The 24,180-nt window shown below is 39.1% G+C and overlaps 1 protein-coding gene across 1 annotated transcript in view; it reads left to right on the forward strand.

Moving 5' to 3' along the window:
• Window positions 1-20,327: 20,327 nt before the first annotated feature.
• INTU (inturned planar cell polarity protein) overlaps window positions 20,328-24,180 on the forward strand; it is a gene marked incomplete at its 5' end in the record, with an annotated part of 48,988 nt that continues 45,135 nt past the window's right edge. Inside the window, one exon of the mRNA XM_084262853.1 lies at window positions 20,328-20,416. Coding sequence (XP_084118979.1) covers window positions 20,328-20,416 — 89 coding nt within the window. The remainder of the gene's footprint in view (window positions 20,417-24,180) is intronic.

Genomic DNA, 24,180 nt, shown 5'->3' on the forward strand with positions numbered 1-24,180 from the left:
GGTCCCTGCTAGTCTAGATTTGTTTTCTGCATATTGTAAAAAAGCATGAGGACATATGTTTATGAAAAACAGGAAGATAGTAGTTCGTGTCAAAAGGGGTTCCCCACCACTTTCCAGAGCTTTATTTCAAAATTCTATCCTTCACCAAATGGTTGCCTTGCCCCATGTTTTTTTTTAAGGAACTGCATAACTAATTTGAACAGTTAGACACAGGAATGTAAAAAATCAGTATAAGATGTACCAACTACTACAGGTGCTACATAGTTACACCCATCTTACACTTCTGATGCAGCTCAGTAAGAACAACCTAGTAGGATCCAGCACAGGTTTTATACAAGACATGCAGTATCTGAGGAAGGACTTCAGAACTGGTTAGTCATACACAGGTAAACACAACAGCCTGATAGGATTTTACTGAGAAAGCTGCTGCTTCTTTGCAACACTATCAAGGCTTAGTATGCTAATTTAAGGTTCTCAAATATCTAAGACAAGTTGTTTTTTCCTCAAACTTCCTTTTTGACCTTTTCACTGGCATATCCTCTCTCCTTACACTCTTTTCCAAATAATCTCAACTTTTTCTTGGCTCACATCCAAAATATTCTTTTTGAACTCTCTCAGCAACAATCCCTCCTCTGCACAATTTTGTGTTATCTGCTCAGTTTTTCTTGTTTTCCTTGACATTCAGTAATCAGCAGGCCTGGCCTGTGATCAAATGAGTGTTAGAGCTGAGTACCCCTGAACACACGGAGTGGCTGCTGACATCATAAGGTCAACTGTAGGATAGATTTTCCTGGAGCCTTTGGTATGAGGTATCAAACAGACTGTTAATTGCTGCTGTTCTGGCAAGTTTTTGTCCTAGCAAATTCTCATAAGGTCCTGGAAATTTTGGGGGGCTAAAATTGATAGAGCAAAAGTATTCATCCATGGAAGAAGTCACCTCATTTAAGTTTTTAATTCACTTGTTCTTCATACTGAAGTTTTTAATTCTGGCCTGCTATAAACAGGCCAGACTGGGAGTAGTTTTTATGCGATGCTCTTGCCATCTTATTCTCCACACCTGCCAACACCTGTGTGGGCACATTATTCACCATATAAATCTCCTGTTCACATTTCTTCTTAAGATGATCTTGTCCTGGCCAAATTTGAAACATTCAAGTATCAGAAAGTATGATCAGTTCTAATTAGGGACGATTCATATCTTAAAAATTATTTTACTCTCTATATAAAAACCCAATAGCTCTCCATGGTCAGTTTAAGAATGTCCAGAAAATCATCCAACCCAAACAGTCTGTGAGCCTAAAAAACTGTGAGCTCATGTTTTTTCTCCTTTGTTTATCGGGAAATTAGGCTTATTTATATAACTTAAATTCAAGCATGATCAGCCTTTCTGTATGCATAAAGAATTAGATCTGATATCCCAGTGGAGCCAAAAGAGATCACATACACTTTTGAAAATAAAGAGATGGGCATTATATTTCTCTAATAATAAAATTATGACAAGGTTTTTCTTTTACATACGCAATAACCATATCTCTTGGAACTGCTTTTGTGACAGTTCTATCATTTAAAAAAGTCTAAAATATTGAGAACTGAGACTACTGCGCTACAGGGAATATCCCTGGGAAAGATATTTTTTTTTAATAAAAGTATTAAAGTAGTATTTATAGTTTGGACAGATGTCTATGCATTATTAGACACTTAATATCAAGGAAGGATAGGAATAGTTTAGGTTAATATGGGACACTATAAATTAGGACAATAAGATTATTATTCTTTGCATTATGTAATAACATCTAACTGCCTTAAACTGTAGGAAGCCGAATTACATGCTATCCAAACACAGCAGGTCCTTGCCCCATTGAATCAGGTTGGAAGTTAAAAAGAAGACATAAAAAGTGAGAATAGTACGTGGTAGAGGCTGGCAAAGACAGACAAGGCAAATGATAGAATAAGGCATACTGCTACACTGGGTATATAGCTACAGGCATGCTTCTAAATCACACAAATTTAGTGAAACACTGTCCCTTTGGATAATAAATCTGGACAGCAGCAAACCCACACTGACCCCATTATATTTTGAAATCAAAGAAGGGAAATGGGGACAGGATAGAGGAAGTATTTCCTAACTGTGATTTTTTATTGGGGAATTTAAATGCTCAAGCAAACAATGCCAAGGATATTTTTATTCTTCTGGTCATTTAAAGTGAAAAGAAACACTGTAAAATGTTGAACAGTGGACAATTGGGAAGAACACAGACCAAAATATTTAGTACGATGTGTTAATAGCCTGTTACTATGAAGAGTCATCTCAATGTGTAAGAAAGGGGATCTCTAATGAGAGATAAGATGAAAATTGGGAAGACCAAATAGCGTTAGAGCAACAACAAGGAATGACTTTGTGTCAATAGCAGTACAGTGTGAGAAAGGAATAGAATGGAGGGAGATGAGCTGTTCAAAATTCTGCAAGGGAAATGCAGGAAGAAATAGACTCAATGCCAAGCCTGAAAGATTGGTCAAAAGAGAGAAGAAAGGAAGGAAGCTTATCCTTTTGTAGGCAGAAAGATGTTCAGGGTTTGGGAAGGAAGGAATCATCTAGAATACAAAGCTATAAAATGATGAATTATGGCCTGGAATTTAATCTGAGGTTTTATGACCTGAACTTCATAGATTAACTTAATAGGCACACCCCCTATTCTGATAGAAAAATGGCCCCTCCATTCACACTGCACTGTTTATTCTGTATTTAATACTCCCTGTAGGTGACAGAACACTTGAGACTGTCAACACAGCAATCTGACATTTAGTATTAATGAGTCAGTAAATATGCCCTTTTTGTTATGTATAAAGGCCCAAGATGTTCTTCTGTCTTTGATTTTTCCAAGTCATTAAAAATACAGAGCTTTTCAAAGCATTCCCTGTCGAACAGAGATAATGGTGATTTCATTGGCCATTGCCTTGCACATGCTGACATATCTTCTAAACAAAAGTGTCAGAATGTTTACGCAGGAGGAATCTGGCCAGCTGGAAGGGTTTATTGAATAATAAAATATAAAATTAAAACATTTCTAACTGTTACATTTAATACAAAAATCTGCAAAAGGTAATGACTGGCAGTCAGAAAAAATAACTAAAAGTTGGCAGGGGGAATTTTTGTCACAGATCTCTGGAGAGCATAGCTGGAATATGGCACATGTTTTTTCAATAGAGAGCAATTACAGGCATCTCCAAATAATAAAAATCCATAAAATGTCCTGGTGCTCTTATTAATATTTTCCATTAGATAATGTTGAAAAATTACAGGATCCCATTGCATGCTGACAGGTCTCCACATCTGACAGGAGCACTGGGGAGATATAAATGCCTATGTAATCAGATCTGTACATGTTTTTAGATGTACCCGTTATGCTTAGTACAGTATCATGAAAATGAATACATGAACTTGTAAAAATTGAGAACTCTATTTGTCCTTTAAAGAATAAAATCCAGCGCCTGTGGACACATTGAAACAACTCAAAGTGAAACATCACAAAAATAAAATTTGGCCTGTAATAAATCATCTAACCACTTGCAACCTACTGTCAATGGTGACTGTATCACCTGCTGTAGGAAAATCATCAATCTTTTCCTTGTATTCTGATGACAACATCAAATACTCAAAAGTAAAAAAAAGACATCCAGTTATTTCGAAAACCAGGATGTCCTGTTTTCAGCCTCACTCTATAGAAGCTAATCCATAAGAAATGCTATTTTTGTTCCCCATTCAAGTTAATCAGGATTTGGTAAACCGATCCTAATAATACATTATAAACATAAATGAAAACTTGCCATCAGACTCAATTAATAAAAAATTCAGGTCATAAAGAGCACAGTACAGTAAAGAAAGTTTCCTTAGTTTCTGTTTGGCTTTGGACCACATTATTAATTGAACAGCAATATGTTTAGATTTTTCAACTATAACTGAAAAAGACCTCTTTAAAATATTAATAAAGCACATGTTAACTAGCTTTAAACATTGTTTATTTCTAGATCTCAAAGTAAATATCCACCAGAAATCTTAGTTCAGTAAGTAAGACTGATAGGGTTTTCCTGGCATTAGTACTAAGGTTATTTATATTCAACATTTTTTATCAAAAATATAGAAGAAAATACAATGTTCTGGTTGATAAAATGTGTGGAATCCACCAAGAGTGTCAGACTGGAAGGAAGGAAGCAATGTGATCTGTATCATTTCACAAGCTTGGATCATTAAAATTACATTTCACCATTGCCAAATTCAGGGCTACATCCACGAGTAAAGAATGCAGATTTTATTTATGAACAGTGAGGCTGCATCCTGCAGAGAAATGATTGAAAAAGATTTGGTCAGAATGGAGGGGACACTTGGATTCCTTCTACTGTCAAGCTATGGCTAACATTTAATACAGCCTTCAGGCCTATGAATACAGAGGATCGAATTGAAATAAATGAGTGTTATTATTTTGTGCAACATTACTGACATCAGTCCTGCACTACTGCACGCAGTTTTGATGCCAGCAGTTTCACTGCATTTGCAAAGCTGGAGAAGATAATGTAACAGACATTGAGATGGTACAAGGAGTGAGAGACTGTATGTAGGTCAACCTGGTTTGGTTTTAAAGTCTGGGAAGTTGCTATGTTCAGGAAAGATAAAAGATACTAATGATAAATTCTATTTAACAGGAAAGATGCTGTATGGTCAATGGCTGAAGCTGAATGAAGACAAATTTAAACTGGGAAGAGGGCACAGATTTTCAACTGCAGTTGCCTACTTGAACTTATTATCTGCGTAAAGGGTTCATTTTTCTATCCCCTGATATATTCACCCTAAGGCTGGAAGTGGTGGTTTGGACAAAGGTCTGAGAACTGCAGTGTTAGACAAACATCTGTATTTCTAAGGATCCATCTGATTGCCTAAGTAATAAAATGCATCCATGGATTCACTGACATGTTGGATAAGCAGAAAAGATCTTCAAAAGCTGGTCAGAATTTCCAATGGCAAAAGCGAACATAGCCAGGTATGGCAGCCATAACTAATGGTGAGAACATGAGAGTAGGAATCAGATCTCCAGAACTGTATTCCCTGGTATTTATGAGCATAAGCAAACATTTTATTTTCCCATAACCTTGTTTATAGATCTGAAAACTGAGGAGATGGCCTGTTAAATACAACTGAGGTGCTTAAATAAAGGGAGCACTATTTCAATAGCTTTCTTCTGGTGGAATTATTGTTACTGCCTTATGCTGCACAAATAACTTTTGATATTTTAGGCATATTCCATTACCAAGTCCTGTGCTTGTGGTCCCAACACTTCCACTAAAATAATAAAATACTTGGCTTTGGCTTTCATGGAGGCACAAACAAGTTCAGCATGTTTTATGACAACTGTATAAACAAATATTAAATAATAGGGGGTTAGGCTACAACATGTAACAGAAGCATTACCAGGGCATTTTCATTACTAACAAGCACACTGCTCCTCCAGGATGCTTATCATTTTTCATTACAACTGTACTGGCATGAAGAATTATTTTAATAAGCTGATTTAGTTTAAAAAAAAAAAACCTCCTCATTTTTAATTCACTGTTAGGCAGGAGAAAGATATGTTCAAGTTGTTTTACTAAAGTAGAATAGTCCAGAGGTGAGAAGGAGGGTTAGGGTATTTTAGGATTATTTTACATAATTACATGAAGAAGACACATGTTTTATGTCCTTCCAAAGGATACTGTCTCAGTACTTCTGCCAGGAAGATAATTCTTTTGCTCGGAGAGCACTGGTCTGTAAAACAGCACTGAAAAGTTGCTGTTTCATACCTTGCTTAATGACCCATGGTATACAGAAAGGGTACCAGGAACTTGTTACCGTCACTTTGCAAAAATACACTTCAAGATATGAAGTGTAAAATAATTCCAGGGAATTCTTGTTGAATAAAAATTTACAAAGTAATTTGCAGTCATTTATTCCTTGGCCTCTCTCCTGGGCTCAGTACTCAAGCAAACTGCCCATGAGTTCTGTGGAATCAACTAGCTGGGACTGTTTTCAATGGCATCTCCAGATTAAGTGGAATCTACTCCATTAAATCCTCTACTTGACAGAACACTTTAATAATGAGCATAAAGCACAAGCTGGACTTTTTATTTCAGATAAAATCAGAAATATTGTTTAACAGTTAGCGATACTGTAAATCGTTTGGTTTAATGATTTGTAAGATTAAAATTAAATTATTACAATTGATGAAATAAGTACTGTTTTTAAATGTTGGTTCTAATGTATTTCTAAATTGCACAATATGAATTTTTTTTCTAGTCCTTTGTGAGATGGTATTTTCTCTATTTTCCAGCCTTTAATCAGTAACACCCCGCTGTTACTATTGGCCTCTTTCCCTCCACAAATATAACTCCTTAATCTTTACATAATTCCTTCTCTGGCTAGAGGGCAATTCTTAGTGTTCTCCCTTCCCAGGGTTGAAAGAGCTGTTGCTGTTGCCCTGCAGAATGATAAAAGAATGATCAGGGCACAACCACAACTCAAAATACTTGAAAAAGTAACTTGCTAATACTTTTATGTGTTATTTCTTTGGTTTTGGATTTTGGATTTTGCTGGGGCGGGGAGGAGGAGCTAAGGAGGGAGGGCAAAAGCACATCCTGGACTTGCTTTCTCACTCCATTCCTCAATGCTTAGGATGAAATCAGAGAAATTCTTCTCTAAGCCCCATCTTCTAGTCAGACTCTGATCTACTCCTTAAAAACCTGGAGATATTCTACACTTCTACTTAATATGGAACTGAAGAAATATAAAATAGGAAGTTTTATTTCTTTCTTCATGGCAGACCTCAAAGGCAAGAATCCCAATTTCCATGTTTAAGAATGTCTTTTTAATAGCAGCGACCCACTGCTGTTCTCATAGATGTTCAGCTATTCCTCTCTGTTCAGAACATTCCTATTCGGTGAGATAAAGAAGAAAACAGAACACTGTAACAAATGAATATCCAAAGGTAGCACAGCACCACAGTGGTACTTGTCAACACAATAAAAGGTGCCAGAGTTAGCGTGATTGGTGTGCTATTACATGACTTTTTTTTAGAAGTCTTTTTTAAAAAACAATATCCAAAATACTCAAAATGTTTCAAATAATATGTCAGAAAAAAATAGGTGGACTTTATGGTTTACTATAAGATGGAACCTAGTGCATAATCTAAACAATATGATTACACCTTACCCTTCCAGCAGTCTCCAGTAAATTCGTAGTATGACTTCATCAGTTACCAATCAGAAAACAAAACCCCAAGCTACAGTACGACTTTTACTGCATAGCTTGTCATTGATTTATTATAATCACGAAGGCCTGTTATGCATCTTGACATAACTAGGCATTAATAAAAACAGAGCTGCATTAGTTCTGCCTTTATAGATGTTTCTGGAATGCAGTGGTATTATTTTGCAAGCTGGTTTAAATTGAAGATGTGTGTTCTGCTGTAATGTGGTTGAATTTTTTGTCATGTAAACCACTTGTGCTTAAGAGCGCTCTAGGTGAATGTAAGTTGAAGTGATTTGGGCAACAGGTACGAGATCCTACAGTTTTCAATTACACTCCTTTACGCTCCAAATTAACCAAAGAAGATTTTTGGTTTTCACAGAATCACACACTGATTTGGGTTGGAAGGGACCTTAAAGATCATCAAGTTCTAACCTTCCCTGCCATGGGCAGGGACACCTCTCATTAGACCAGGCTGTTCAAGGCCTGTATAGCTCACACTACTCTCCTTGAACATGCTATGGAGTGTTCATGTTGCTTTCCTATATAGCAATATGCTGACGTGGTTTCTCTTCTTAAAAGTCTGGTGAATACCGGCTTCCTTCCCCAGTAAACTACTGAATGTTACCAGGTAGGCATACAGGTATTTCGGGCACAATAAAGATGTACAAATAACTTTCAGATTCCAGCACTGAAAGCTCTGTCTTAAGACTCTCCTGAGAAGGATCATTACCATCATCATCTAAAAATGTAATTACATCTGCCTTAAAGTTGATTTTAATGTTCAACTCATTATACATCTTTTCCTAGTGAAGCCAAAGCTGTTATAATTAGGCTAGACAGCGGCAAGAGTCAATATAAAATGCTTTACCCTAGTTCATGTTGGCTAGGTTCTGGTTATGCAGCTGACTTCAGCTTGGCTACAAGTACTTGTTTGACGTTTTACTTGATTTGTGCCAGTAACAAGCTAAAAACCCCACAAAAATGTGGCTCGGAGAGAGCAACAGTACATCTCAATTGACCACAATAGACTTTGAATGCCAGTTACACTGTCTCTTGTTATCCAGGAATGTAGTAGCTATTAAAATATATGTTGTTTGGAACCCGAAAATTGCAAGTTTAGGGCATGGATCACTATGGCAAGTCCACTGCCCAAAGAAGCCAACAGAATTTCCTGATTAGTCATAGCTAGACGGAAAATGGTATCATTCAGTACCCATGAAGGACAACCATCATGCACTAATAAGAAGCACAAGTTCCTAGCTACTACCACTGATTGTGAACACAAAAATACATAACTGGTAAAGAAAACACGATTTAAAGATAAATATAATGACAAAACACAAAGTATTTCCTGTGCAGAAAGTGCAGACACCATGTTTCATTTTCTCAGGTCCTCTCCTGTAGTAATCTTCACCTCATTGCTGTTGGGCTTTACCTTATCTACCTCTAAACTCCTTATACGCTAGAAAAAAGCAGAACCCACAGCATCTGAGACTCTGAATAGAAACATTTTCAGATCTCATGGTGTAATTGTTCTGGTAAAAACTACAGCTGGTGGCAACTCCAGCAGTTTGTCACAATGACAAAAAAAAAAAAAGAAAATCACAAAAGCCTGAACCAGCAAACACAAATGAGATGCTGCTCCACTGGGAAGCACTACGAGAGCTCTGGTCTCTGTTTTGTAAGCTCCCACTGCAGATTTTCTTCAATTTTTTACATTTCTGTGTAACCTCAAGCCTTACAAATTTTTGTCAACAACTTGAGAAGGATGCAATAAGATGTCTGTTATTTTTGCAAACCCTGGGGCTTATGCAGGTAGAAAAAATCCATTTGGTGTTCTTCCTTCCTAAATGTTGTTCTTCATTCTTGTTATTAACAGAATACAACATGGAATAACCTTGCCACCAGTCTTCTCAGAAGTGGTTATATTTCACTTTTTTTCTTTAATGTGGTCAGATTTTTTTGCAAGTGAATTTGAAACACTAATCCAGTGATGAAAAGACTTAATTTCCCCTTTTTTTCCCCTACAAAACATACTTTTTGAAAGCATCATCTGTGTTGTAGACATAGTAGGTATTTCAGATCTTAAAATAATTTATTTTCCATTTGTTTAAGTATGATTTTAGCCACCATTACTTTATATATAAGTCAAATCCTACATTCTACACTGGATTTTACACAAGAGCTTTAAAATAGGAGTAGATCATGATTCTCCTTTGTAAAAGAAGTGTTGTCTGGTTGTTTTCTTATTGCAGAACATATGTCATAGGATTCCTACTTACTATGTCTTAATTTCCAACTGGGAATATGCCTTTGTTAGGACTGGTTTAAAGTCATGGGACACAACAGTTTCATTGGAATTGCTTTCTGTGTCACTGCTTCACTGCAGTGATATCCTTGACACTGTGTGTACTTCTAGTTCTGTGTAAAGTATGCTTCATTTCCTCTGATTTTTTCCAAAAGAAAACTCTGTCATAGGAATTTGTAACATTGTTTTTCTTTATATGGAAATCTCTAACATCCCTAAGAACAGTTCAGTAGTGACGGATGATTTAAATAGCTGCATGGGCTGGGTAGCTTAGCAATATGCAAAATTACTAAGGAAAAAACATCCAGGCTTAATCATTTTGAATCCAACACAGAACTACATACAAGTAACACAGCAATAAATGCCAGTATTTTGGACCCTGGTCTGTGATGGTGCATAGCTCTGTGCAGGTTTGCAAAAGTGATAGGAATGGGAGCAGCGGGATGGGGCTGCCTTTCCTTGCACTGCTCCCTCTGGCACTGTGGCAGCATTTGCACTTATCAAAAGAATATCTGCTTTGAAGTCTGCCACATACAGATATATCAGACACATATAGCCATGTAAAATAAAGAGATAAGGGAAGGTAAGCAACCATTTACCTTACAGGAAGACCTTCCTCTGTTATATCCCATATGTACAGTTCTGCCTCAAGAATTCTTTGCTTCCTCAGAATTTTTTCTCTACTATTTTTTCCAGGAAGAATGATCAGTATTATAGGGCACAGAAGTTCCTGAAGAGCCTGCATTTTTTGCAGGAAAATCAAAGCACCACCTTGCAACTTCCAATCCTATCACTGACAAATGACTTCTAAATCCATTCTAAAATCCCCGCTTTCTGTATACTCTGTCTTTACTTTCGCTCCCTGTCTATGATAACAGATGCATTTAAAACAGACCCTAGTGAAATTATCAATATTTTTGTTAAATCATGAACAGTATTTGTATCAATGCATGTGGGGGAAAAAAGTACTCTATTTATTAGACCAGAGATAGACTGGAATATATAACCCTACCAGCTGCCAGTCCCAAGTTATACAATTCCATTTTCAGAAATGACTGTGCCTAATACTGTTTTTGCTTCCAATTTCAGAGAAATCCATGTGCAACTTCAATTATGTTGGTTTGCATTGTGTGTGCTGCATATGCTTGCTGACCAAAGCAATCATTGTACTTGTCATTTAAGTGCCAAAAGTCGGGTTTTTTTCAGTCTGCACGTGGTCTCCACAGCTTTTTCCATCATGTTAGTAATCTTTTATTTGTTAATCACATGGAGAAGCAGAGCACTGTGGAGTTACCAGATGTATGTGCACAGAACTTTCAATGCCCTCTAGTGTTCCTTGCTTGCAAATTAAAATTTATAGTCGGTGAAAAATTGTTAGCATTGTCAGTTAGCTGGATTTTTAAGTCTCTCTGTGGATACTGAAAACAAACCCTTTGTTATTTATCATATCATAAAACATAGAAGATTAAGTAAAACTGTCTTCAAATGAAGCTGTGGGATGTTTTCAGTGTTTGAAATTAAAACAGTGAATAGCAAACCTCTGAATTCCTCTTACAAACTGTAAGACCCCAATCAATGGTAAACCCACACATTTGGAACACGCCTGTGCAAGAGATGTGATGTATCTACAGTCACACAGTGAGAAAGAAGCCACAACACTACCTATAGCTAAGGAGTGAATCTTCCAGAGATTTGGGGCACAGGATTAGATAGCTCTGTCCTTTCAGTGCCACAGTCTCCTTTCAGCTGTGTGACCCTATGCACTGGACCAAGATGACCAAGTGCATGTGCTATATGGAAGCAATTGAGGAAGGAAGAGACTATGTAAAAGCAAAGTGCCTTGATAACACTGAAAGCAAACAAACAGCTGAGATTTCGGAGCACAGAAGAACCTAAAGTTGCATGATAGAATTGCATTATCTCAGTAAGAGAGAGCATCCTGTCCTCAACAGTCCTACGACTGCCCTGACTTTTATGTATGTGCACAGTGAGAAAAAGCATAGGTGCTAGAAGGCAGCAGCCCATCAAGACAAGAAATGACACAATGAATTTACAAAGTTCTCTTCCAAATGACACCAGGATTTCAACATCTAGCTAGCATCTATCTAAGAAATAAAAAGCTGTGAACGCTTTGATTTCCTGATAGGCAGCACAGCAGTGGTAATACATCATTACAGCCCCACGTCCAAGCTAATCAGCTTTGATCACACTTTTAGGAGCAAGCAACTACCTCATACAGTATTGCTCTTACCGTGGAAGGTTCTGGCTTGCAGTTGAGAGATCTTGACCATCCTGCTGTGTGCACACATGAAAATATGCCCTTAGTATCACGTTACATTAGCTTCCTTGTCAGCAGTTTCTGAACACAAAGGTGCTTAGTTCTGCCTCATTAACCTGAAAAAAAATAGCATTTTTTAGTTGGTTTTAATACTTCAAATACATAAAAACAATGAAATTCCAAATGCTGTGACTAACTCACAAATTGTCCACTAACTGTGACAGTTTACCTAGTTGTTGGCTTGTTTATTTTATAAATGTATTGGTGTTTATCGTGTGAATGTATTTGGTTTATAAAAATAGTTTTCTCACTTCACAAAAAATTACATGCAAGTAAGTAACATAATCAAAGCAGTGGCACACAGAGTGGTGTTTATGGGGCAAAGTGATCATAATGTTACTATCAGTCACTGAGGAGGAACAAATGGTAAACTGCAACACAGAAAAACAAAACATCAGGCAGAAATAAACCTTCTTGTTCTTCCACTCTCTTCACAGTAAGAAAGTCAACATACCAGTTAAACCTTTTGCCAATATATAAAATTTTACAGAAGTATGTTATCCAATAGCTTCAGCATTCAATAGCTTCAGCATTCAATAGTTTCAGTACAAAAAAACCCCAATTAAATTAATAAATTAGGCTCAGGATTTTCCCCAAGGGTTTTTATTTACTGTTTAAGGGTAAGGTAGGTTAGGAGAGACACAGCTAAGCTTTGGGAGAAGAGTTTCTTTTCACTTTTAATGATCAGATGTTGGCTTCCTTCTTTTGTTTGTGCATTCTTCAGAATCAGAAAGCCTTAAGAGTGACAGCGCAGCTGAAGACTGGATTCTAAGCTATAATTCTAGGTAGCGTCAAGATGTAGCTGGAGTTTAGGGTTCCTGCTGGGATGTCAAATTCAAAGGCTTTTTTATACTTTTCATGGGCTTCAATTGAGGACTGTATAAATATCAAGCAAGAAACAGTTGATTTAAAAATGGGATGCTATCTTTTATTCTTTTATTTGCAGAAATAAATATATAATGCCAAGAAGTCGAGTCCTTAGGGATACATCCTCAGGCACTTAACTTCCCATTGAATTTGACAGGTTTTAGGCATTTTAAGTCCTTTCAGGATGTAGGTCTTAACCTCAATTAGGCTTTCAATTCCAAGGACCATGAGAAAGCACAGAAATAATTAGAAACAAAGAAAACAATTGGTGAAGTTCACTTTTAGCTGCAGTTCTTCATCATCCTCAAATCTACACCAGCTGAATACAAGTCTAGAAATCAGGCTGTAATCAATAAATTTTCACACATTTCCAGAATGTTTAAGCTACAAGCCCTTTTTTTTTAAGTGCCTAACAAAGGGTAAATAATGGATAATGATGTAGGGGGGAAAGCGCCTATGAACAAGAAGGGCCAGGAAGCATTAAGAACAAAGAGAGTAGTAACTCTATGTCCCTAATCATTTGACCCGGAATCGGGATTGTGAGAGGCCGTAGTTTGTCTGTTCAGCAATAGTCTCAAAAAAGTGACTGGAACTGACCGTAAAAACTTTACTCAGCACCAGGTGGTGCTATTCTGCTTTTTTAAAAAATCTGGGCGCTCTAACAATATTACATTTTAAAGAATAACTTCTGTTTAAAACTAAAGGAGTGAGAAAAGCATCTATTTTCCCACACTATAAATCAATTGTGGCTGCTTTTGGCATTATGCCTTTATATCTTTAAGATAGATTTTCTCAGCACACCTAATAGAAAAATTAAAGTCTTTAGCTTTTAAAATAACCCTTTTTACCTCATGATTAAGCTAGTTATATCAACTGTATAACCCATAAATATTCTACATATGCTCTTTTTCAGTCTCAGGTGAATTAAGTTCAGCTTAATCCAAAAGTGCTCATTGTGAGATGGTAGACACATTTTTTAATTACAGACATGCTGTCTAACCAGTGTTCCATAATTCTCCTTCCCTTCTGAGTTAAGATTAATATGCAATCTCAACATTGCTATTACATGCATATATGTCAGAAAACTTTTTGCCATGGGTTGTTATTAATGATTGTGATATTTGGGGCATTGCCAGACCCAAATACTAATTAGCATAAGTCAAAACATTCACCATTAGATTTTTTTTTAATTATAAGATCTGAAAACAATAAAAGTATGTTTTAGCTGTCTTAGTACCAATAGAGTTGAATCTTTACATTCTACTTCAAAACCACCAGGACTAGGCATAGAAGCATTTTTTTTTTCCAAATTAAATTTTCACATGTCTCCAGAGAGGCTGGATTTGGAAAATATGCTTATTTTGTAAATGAAAAAAAAAAATCAAGAACAAACATTCAAGTACAGTTTTTGCAAACAAAACCATAATGCAAGAACATCATGCTGCTTGCCTTGGAAGAGTCAGGCAAACCGGCCTACTTGCTGCTTAAAGGAAGAAGAAAGATGGAAGGGGTGAGCACCGAAATCATTGCCTCCAGAAACTCAAACAAGTCCAGAAGGTGGGGATAAGGGGAGATAGAGCCTTAAAAAAACAATTCTAGAAAATAAATCCGGGGTGAAAGTTCAAGGATACTTTTTTTTTAAATTTATTTAGCATGCTGGCCAGATATTCTTACACTTTGCCCAGATGTTCATATAAAACATAAGTTGCCCCTTTTTACAGTTCTCCTCTATTTCTCAGAAGACCAGATGGTCACAAACCTTATTTATAGACACATTTATGAAAACCTTTCCAGCTTCAGTTTAACAAAATCTAATTATGTTTTATTAGACTTTGCAATATATCAATAATCTAATAATTTTAGGATAGCTTTTTCAATTACATTTAGACTCTTCATTTGTACGAAAAAATCTGTCTTAGAGGAAGTAGTAATAATCCTGCAAATTGTTTTAAAGGCCATGAAGTAGCCACATGTTGCTTCCCTGTTTCCACTGTTCTGCAAACAGAGAAGTCTTTGCAGAGGAGAACTGATAGACTGATATGAAATGAGAGCCATCATCCTACGCTGCTCTTCAGATTATCACTTAACCCTTGGAGTAATGGTTTACTCTTGGACTATGAGTTCTTATTTCCAGGGAGTTTTGTATTGCTGACTTGTCCAGTTTGTCAAAAGCAATGGCTTTGCGGTTGGTTTTGAAGAGTTCCCAGAATTACAAGAAATTTAACAAATAAACTGGATCTTCCTTTTGCTCGTGAAGGCTGAACTGAAGGCAGCCACGGCCACTGCACACAGCGGCTAGTGCCCCTGTGCTCTCAGAAGAACAGATAATTAAACTCAGCATAGCAGAGCTAAGCCTTCAGCTCTCTGCAGTGCAGTGCTTATATAATACAAATGAGTTAACAGGACAACAACTTGGGAACTCAGCTTTTGCCACACAGGCAGAAAAGGAGCTAGTCTTCAAGTGATGCAATACCACAAAAATACCTGTCTGGTTTGTTGGTTTGGGTTTTTTTAAATATGAATCTAGCATTAATTAGAATAAAGAAGCAAATCCAGAGGTAGATGTGCATATTTGATCCTGCCAGAAGTGGAAAAGTGTAGCACTGCTTCTGCTTCCTATAACCTGGATAGCTGGTTGTTGAAAGTTGACAGAGCCTGCAAACATCTCCTTGGCAACGATACCCTGCCAACCCCACTCCTCAATCTTTTAAACACAGCAAGAGGCAGGCAGTTAACAACCCAAATATGCATCCTCTGGTGAGTGAGAGCCTCTCCTGTTATCTGAGAACAAATATCCACTTCACAAAATAAGCCATCATTACCCACTATTAATCAGCAAAAGATTAAGCAATATTAGAAATAAACCACTATAGGCTTGAAGAATGTTTCTACACAGGATGGCAGAATTTACGCACGTTCATTCTTTACGGGTCATGATTCTGAAGAACTATATTCACTAATGCAAATTGCTGCTTTTTATTAATCTTTGCAGCTATTCTTAAGTTTTTAAGACAGTAGAAGCATCTGTGTTAACCAACTCACTTACCAGAAAAGGCAATATAACACAACACAGATCAATCCAGCACTAATTGGTTTCTTTCATGGGTTTTCATCTCTCTTGGGAATGTGGAGCCCCAGCATGCCAACTTGCCTACTACCTCCAAAGATAAACTATCTCCTATTTACAAGGTAAATTACTCATGACCCAGTTAGATGGAGAAAAAAATTAATCCTTAAATTGTCAAATCTCTGTGTTTTCAGATGAGTAGAAAATGTGGTCTCTGGTTCACCATTGCTGGATCCCTTCAGTTACCATAGCTTAATGCAATGGAGATGTGAACTTGACACTTTGCTGCCAAAATTTATAGCTTGGAATAACAAAATAAATGGAAGTAGACAGGGGCTTAAGTTAATATGCTGCACGATGAATTGCAGCTGGTAAGATACAGTCTCAGTGCCTGTTCTGCTGCCTCTGCTACAAGGGTAGTTTCATGAGCAAAGAGGTGAGAAAGCACAGAATAGCCAGAAAAGTAACCTTGTTCTCAAACAACAATTTGCCATAGCTCTTGTTTGGAAACTGAGTATAGTAAGGTATAGTCTCCCCTACTCATAGGTAGAATTGAGCAGAAACAGCTTTTTCTACAAACTTATCATCAGGACAAAGAAAATGTTACAGGCAAAAAATGTCTAAAAGAGAAACTCTCCAGATCCTTCCTGCTCACCACTCCTAATTTCCATTAAATTCTTACAATCTTGTCACAGTCACCTTTCCTTCAAGCCTCATTTTTAACCCATCCTGGGTCAGCAGCCAACAACAGCCCACAGTTGGGTCCTGCTAGGATACTGGACTAGAAAGTATGTGTTGCCTCAAGAGGAGGCGACAAATTAATAATTGTTTAATATTTCCCCCCTGCAAATTCAGTGGACGGAATGGAGTCTCTTCCGCAACATTTTAACTGTCCCCAGAGTGCTAACTTGTCACAGGTAATGATATTAATGATAAATCCTACATATGAAGCAATCATAACTTGATTTCCATCTTGTGCAGCCAAAGCAAGCAGGTTAGTCTCTGATGCCTGGGCATGCTAAAACTTACTAGCCTAGTCAAGGAAGTCAAAGATCTTTAAATATAACACAAAGAGCTTCACTATCTCTTTTAGTCTCTTCCAAAAGTGGGTGATACAAAAACTTCTGATCCTGTCAGCACAGGAAATAGTTTCATAATCAAGAGCCTAACAACTGCTTCTTTAAGAAAAAAAACACACTACAGTCTCAGAAAGAGATCTCTCTCATAAGCACAGCATCACGATACTTTGCTGGTCTTTTTCTTTTACATCAGAAGCACCAGAATTGCTCTTTAACAAAGCAGAAGGGCTTTCATAAGGCAGTTCAAGTGGCAGTAAAAGTACCACAAGCAGAAGGGGAATCCAAACATTCTACAGTTAATTTGTATGCAGGGTGCCTGTTAAAATTCTTTTTTATTACCACTGCTCTGTCTTTAACCTGGTTAAATTTCCTCCTTCCCCAGTCCCTGATAGTTTTGTTTCTCTGCACTTTAGAACTTTCAAATCTTTCTCCAGTTGCATGTAATTTGCTGGATTCAGGAAATACACTGCAATGCCATGTTCTCTGTATGTACTTAGGAGTTAAATACAAGAGGTGACAGATTTCAAATGAACGGTGACCCACCTTTTTCTGTGGATCATTCTACCCATGCTAACACCTTGCAGAAAATACAATGGAATGGCACTTTGTCCTTTAGAGAAACTTCAATCTGTAAGACTCAACTAAAATAATTCTTATAAATGCCAAAGGCTGGGGGTTGTATAGAAGCTGTGTTAGAGGATTAACGCTAGCTCAGAGCTCTCTTTTAACTGAAGAAGCTTAGGAGTGGCTAGGGTAACATAACAATATTCAGGAAAAAACAAATATGGGTCTGAAATTACCCACTGAAATTACCCACTTCTGAATTTCTGCTCCTCTTTCATTTTCCAGTTGTCATCCATAAGTATTGAGCCTATATAATTCATATCTAGAAAAACATTCTATTTGATTTTATAATTAGCAATTTTGCCTGTTTCTCAGCAGCATGGTGCTGTTGGATCTGCCATTTCATAATGGCACAAAACCTAAGTCACCTTTTTCAATTTTGACCCGTTTTGAGTCTCTCTTTTTACATGTTCTAGTTTTGCAGAGTTGTAAAATATTCTAATAAATAAGTTCATAATTGATTTTAAGCTCATATCAAAGTCCAATACTAGTAGCAGATTATGTTATCATTAAATTCAACATTAGGTCAGTAGTTCTAAGAAACACAAAAAATGGTCTCCTGTGAGAAGGATCCCAGGGACAAAGAAAAACTGACAAGCATCTTGGAAGGGCCTTCTGGCAACCCAGTGAGATTTTGATGGTAATGTTTGGGGGTTTTGTTGTTTTCTACCAGCAAATGCCAGCCCTAGAAGTGAGGTTTGCATTGTCCTAAGCAAACTGGGTAAACACACTCCTGCTGTGTACAAAGTCTCTACTCCCTTGGGGCATAAAAACAGTATTAAGAGTGAAAAAAAAAAATATAGCCAAGTAAATCTCTGCAGCCTTTTGCTCTGCTGCTGTTGAATAATGCTGTTCTGAAAACCACATTGAACAGGACTGATTGGAATCTAGTGGCCCAGATAAACTGCTGAAGTCCCAGATATACATGAAATTCTAGCCTAAAATGTGCAGCCTCAGTATGCATGTATAGGGACTTCTGTTCTCATTTTCTTGAGGAAACTACACACAATGCTAAGCAGCTCTGGCTCCTAATCATGGTACTGTCAGATGCTGAGCTGATTACATCAAAGAGGAATTACAAAATTTTATTTCATTAATCCATGCTACTTTAAATATAATCTTTGCCTTTTTTTTTTCAATTCAACACGCAACTTTGAATCACCTGCACTGTCTCTTCCCCACTTTCACAGGGCTCATTTACCATAGCAGACGCACTGCCAAGACATCAAAGTATCTATCAACAGGAGGAAAATGTCTGACCTTGAACATTTGTATATGAAACAGTCTAAGCTTCAGATCACACATTGCCCACTGGTGCTGTCACCTAGAAAATGTAACATCAGCTTTCTGAAATCAAGATATGGGTATTGCAAGAAGTTCTTTGCTCAGTGCATACCGTGGAAGCACTATGCGTGTTCTGATCCTGTACATCCCAAACTCCTCCAGACAGTAGTGTTAGACTCAAAATCCTGGTATACCTTCAGCTTCACCAGCACCATAGCCTTGGTGCTAAAGATCATGGCCGAGGTTTTGTGGTAGTGCTGCTGCTGCTACTGCTTACCTCAGTGGATGATGGTGGTTCCCACATTTTTGACAGTAGTAGAATTCAGAGATGATCCTTTTCTTAAATTCTAGCTGGCATCAAAGAAACAAAGAAAGAATTTAAAAAAAGAAAAAAAGAAGGAACAAATAGTAAGACACATAAATATTAGAGTCACACTGCTTGGCAAGAATCCCAGCCACAGACTCAGGGTGAGTCTGCATTCACCCTTTCCAAACTGAGCTGTCACCACTCTCTACTCAAGCTTTTACTCTGTGTAGTAGCCAATATCCCACGGAGTTGGGTGCTAAAATATTCAATGGCTTCCAATTCATTATCCATTCTGCATGATGCTAATGGCCCTCCTCTTAATGGTCTTTCTGGGAAACAACTTCATTTCTGTGTTGCTATAACTGTCTCAGACACAATGACTGAGAGAAACTACAGTTGATGCTTTTAATAACTGATTGCAAGACTTTATTAGCTATTGATCTTAAATCATCTACAGAAGGAAATCTAAAGGAGCTGACCACATCTTGAAAAATTCTAAACATAAGAGAAAACTGACCACTGGTCATTCGTGGGTAAGAAAGAAACATGGTGAAGATATACACCACTTGTGTACATTCACATCCCTGTTCATTCCATACACTGCCTCAGAATTTCACAGATGGGAAACCAGTAAGGAGTCCTGTAATTCAGTGGTCATCCGAAAGAGCATGTAATTACTGTTTTGTGAAAGAGGCAAAGAAGACTGGATTAGATTTTCGGGATGGATCCTTTTTTCATATTAATACTTAAGGAAATACAATCAACTGGGCAAAGGGAAATACACGGGGAAAAACTATTTTCTCACTTAAAGCTCAAGGGGAAAAAACTTACAGCTGCAGTTAGGAATGATTTTACTGCATTTACATGAAACTTGTGTTTTCAGGGTTTGCTCGCTCCCGAGAGAAACAACACCGTGTAACAGTGTAATGCAAGCCCCCCTCGGCGGCCGGTCAGAGGTTTGGGACAGACCAGTCCCGCTCCCTCCCGCTTCCTCAGCTGCGCGGGGCGCGTTTCTCCCGTGCCCCGCGGCGTGGCGCCGGCGGGCTCTAGGACCGCGCGGGAGGCGCGGCGGAGGCGGGCGGGTTGAAGGGCTCCCACCTGCCCGCGGCCGCCCGCAGTCCCCGGTGCTTTGGGGCTGGTGGCTGTGGGCCGGGCGATGAAGGGGCCGCGGCCGCCCGGGATGTTCGGGGCGGGTAGGTACAGCATCCCGCGGCCCGTCACCAGGAACCTGGAGGATCTGGACTCGGTGCAGAGCGTCCTGCTGCACAGGTCAGTGGCGGGGACGGGGAGGCGGCAGCGGCACCGGCCCGCCGCGGGCTTCGTGGCGCGGGGCAGCTGGAGTTTGCTTCCCGGCCGCTTTTCCCGGGAGAGCAGCGGCGGATGAGAAGCGCCCCTGTCCCTCCGCACAGGAGGGGGTCGGCGCAGCCCAGCAAGGACCCGCCGCCGGCAGCGCCCCAGGCAGGGGCCAGGCAGCGAGGCCCGCGGGGCAGCGGCAAGCCCCCGGGTCTCTGGAGTGGCTTCCCGTGGCAGCCTTTTGTTGTGGAGGCAGGAAGCAAGAAGGGCCGCGTCCCTGCCTCCTCACCGGCCGCCCGTGAGGCGCGGGCAGGGGAGGCAGTGGGTGGCTGTGGCTGCCCCGATGCTCACGGGAGGAGAAAGGGCGGCCGCCCGCGGGGCGCTGACTCACCTTCGGGTTTACCTCCCTCCTCGAGAAGCCGTGCAGCTGCAGGTGAGGGGAGTCCCCGAATGCACCTCTGAAGGGTGCCCTGCAGCCTGTGCAGGACTGTATGGGCGCCGGGGGGGGGGGAGGGGGGTGAGGGGAGGGGGGTGTGCGTGCGGACTTTTTACACGTGTAACCAAAGGGGTTGACAGAGGGAAACTGCTGCATCAATTCCTAAGCGTTTGAACCCTTCCTTAAGAGGAGGGAAAGGAACATCCTAACCCGCACTCAAATCCAGGATGAGCACTCCTTAAGGGGATGTGCAGGAGGCACGCTGCATGGGAAGCTGCTTTTCCCCCCCGCCTTCACCGTCCCTAACGTGCAGTTCTCCACAGCGTCCCCCCACAAAGCAATCTCGACAGTAAGCCCCTCGCCAATAGGCTAATGCACGGCTTTCAAAGTCTCCTCGATGCCGTGTGCTTTGGGCTAGCTGAAAGACGCCTAAACCTTACAAGAACACCGTCCCATTCAGCAGTATCCGCGAAAGACTCATCTTAAGTTGTTCTGTGAAGTGCCCATTTCCTAGTGTGTTTTCCCGGCGATACTGATTGGTTTCCTACTGTAAAGAACAAGTACGCTTTCTCTCAGTGCCAACCGCAAACAGTTCTTGCTATGGAAACTAACAACTCAGCTTCTGTCCAGCTGAAAGCATCGAACTGAATAATCGCTTAAAATCCATTCTTGTGAACGCTGAGGATGAAAACGTTACAGCCAGGAGGGCACGCCGGAGTCAGCCTGTTCCTGCCATGCACTTTGAAGCCGATTTATAAGCAAGAAATGTGCTCATAGGCAAACAGGGGGCCCGGGTGTCTGAAACCCCGTGCATGCCTTCATCAGTGACTTAACAGAAAATGTGCCGTTTCAAATTCGGATTAAAACCATGCTGCCCTATGGTATTGTTTATATTTGTATAATTGCAGTGTAATAAGGTACTATTCATAGTCGAAACATTTGCATGTTGACTGACTGCAAATAATGGTTTTCTTTCATGCTTGACATGCCTGCTATGCATAGCAGGTGATCCTAAAAAAAAAAAAGCCTGTAGATATAAAGTGAAATAAAAACAGTAGGAAAAATCTTATTTGAAACTGCAGCTGCTTTTCATGCTGCAGGGAACTCTTCAACTCTGTAAGACTGTTTTCCAGAAGAAAGCGATGTATTGAACTAGTCTTTCTGAATTATTCACGGCTATCTTATGTTGGGTTTATGTTGTTCTAAAATACTTCCTGTGAGTCGGTTACCTAGAGGGAAGTTGATACAGAAAGCTTAAAAAGTCAGAACAGTATATTTTATTGAGCAGTGGAGCGTTTTCTCACAAATTATCTGTTGCTTTGGTCACAAAAGTAGCCTTCGTTCTCCATTTAGTCTGTTTATATGTAAATATCCCAATTAAAAATGTCAGTCTGATTCAAGCCACTTTGCTGTGGATGGTATCTAGGCAAGAATGTCCACTGTGAACAGAAGATTTTGTAATTGCCATCTTTACGTAGTTTTATGTAAACCTTGTAATCACAAAATCTTACTTGTTAAGGTATGCCTTGAAACGTGCCTTTTGTCTCTTAAGAAAGGTTTTGGCTGGGTATGGGAAAGCTTTATTGTTATTGTTAATCTTTAAAACAGATTAACTTGTTTCTGTCTCATTTTTGCTGATGCTGTTTGCACTGGAGGAATAAAGGAATAGTAGGAATCAATAGCTGAAAAGCCTGTGATGTCACTCTTTAGCACTCACAACAGATTTTCCATTAGCTTTTCTTTAGATGTTTGAGTAATGCAGGTGTTAGCAGCAACAAACAGACCTGCTCTAGAAGAAAATATTTTTCTTGGTTTTACCTGCTTTTAAGGTATCATGTTATGTCTGTCCAATTGTTGATAATGCTTTTCTGGAGATATTATTTGATAATAAGCAGAAAGATAAAAATGAAACAATAAGAAGTTGCGTAGTCCTTATTGATAATGAAGAGCTGTGATATCAAGTATAGACGGGAAGGGGAAAAGCAAAGGGATTCTTCAAATGCTGTTGGTCAGTGTAAGAAAGACAGATTCAACTATAGTCCAGGTATATCCTGTGAGATTTGGCTTACAGTATTACCATGGGCTGTGTATACGGACTCTGATGTAGAAAGGAGCTGGAAAGCTGGCAGAACCAATTGTTAGACTTCCCATTTGGAGCACCATTCAGATAGTATGTAGACAGCACTGCCATCAGTGTTCTTCCTCACATGCTCTGGCATTTAGCAAGGGCAGTGACCCAGAAGAAGGGGAGCTTGCTGAAAAATCAGGGATCTGATGTAATTCCTGGATAGAGTACTGGTACCTCAAGGGTATGAAGAGGGTACTCTGAGTATCAGGTACCATTCACTTATAGCAGAGCAGAGTTCATTGGCTCCAGTACCCTGGAGGCGTAACACTTCCCTGGTTTTTAGCCCTGTGCTGAGAAGAGTTCAGTTACACCCATAGCTCAAGCCCAGTGTGCTTCCTGAATGTGAATCAGTGAAATCAATCTGGCATATCATCAGTGAATCACGGGTCCTGGTACAGTTGGTAAGATCGGGCCTGCTTATGCGAAACTAAACATGCTAAATTAGACTAGTTACAAACACAAATCCAAGATTTCCCTCTGTTCTTCCAACTAGCTGCTAGGAAAGAGTCTTAACTCCAGCCTGGTTTCTTCATCAGGTTGAAAAAAACTCAGCTGTCTGTATGTAACAATCAAAAACTCTTAGTAGTTTGAATTCAGCAGTGATGGGAGTAGGGGTTTGTAAGTATCTGTGCAACAGCATGAAAGGATAGTTACCCCCTAGTTATTTTCCTCCTTTATGAGAAAAGCCCAGGACATCTCTGGTGTGTCCTACACACTGTCCTCTTTTAACTACAATCTACTTCTGAATATAAATGTGGATGAAAGTTCTTTTTAATACACAATAGCTTTTGAAGCAGGTTAAGCCAAAAAAAGAGTAACAAGGAACTCTTGTTCTGAAATGAATTTCCACACATGGATTTAGTTCCTTGCAGGAACAACTAATCAGAACAACCTTAAAGCAAAAGAGAGTGCTTTTTAATTATCCACTTCTAAACGCTCATTAACCGGTTGTCCAGTAAGGGTGAGTAGTAGTATTGATGCTGATGATGCCCTGTGGCTAATTTTTACCATGTGCTTAACAGCAACCTAGCATAGAAGGCTTATGGGTTCCTTAGTGAGAAGCATCAGCCCATCTATTTGGACTAAGTGTAAAGGATCTGCCAGAAGACAAATTATTTCAAGTCTTTTCCTAATATTTATGCACAAGAAATGAGAGGCTTTCCTCTCAAGAGGGAT

This window comes from Gallinula chloropus (assembly GCF_964237585.1).
Source record: "Gallinula chloropus genome assembly, chromosome: 4".
NCBI classification, from domain to species: Eukaryota; Metazoa; Chordata; class Aves; order Gruiformes; family Rallidae; genus Gallinula; species Gallinula chloropus.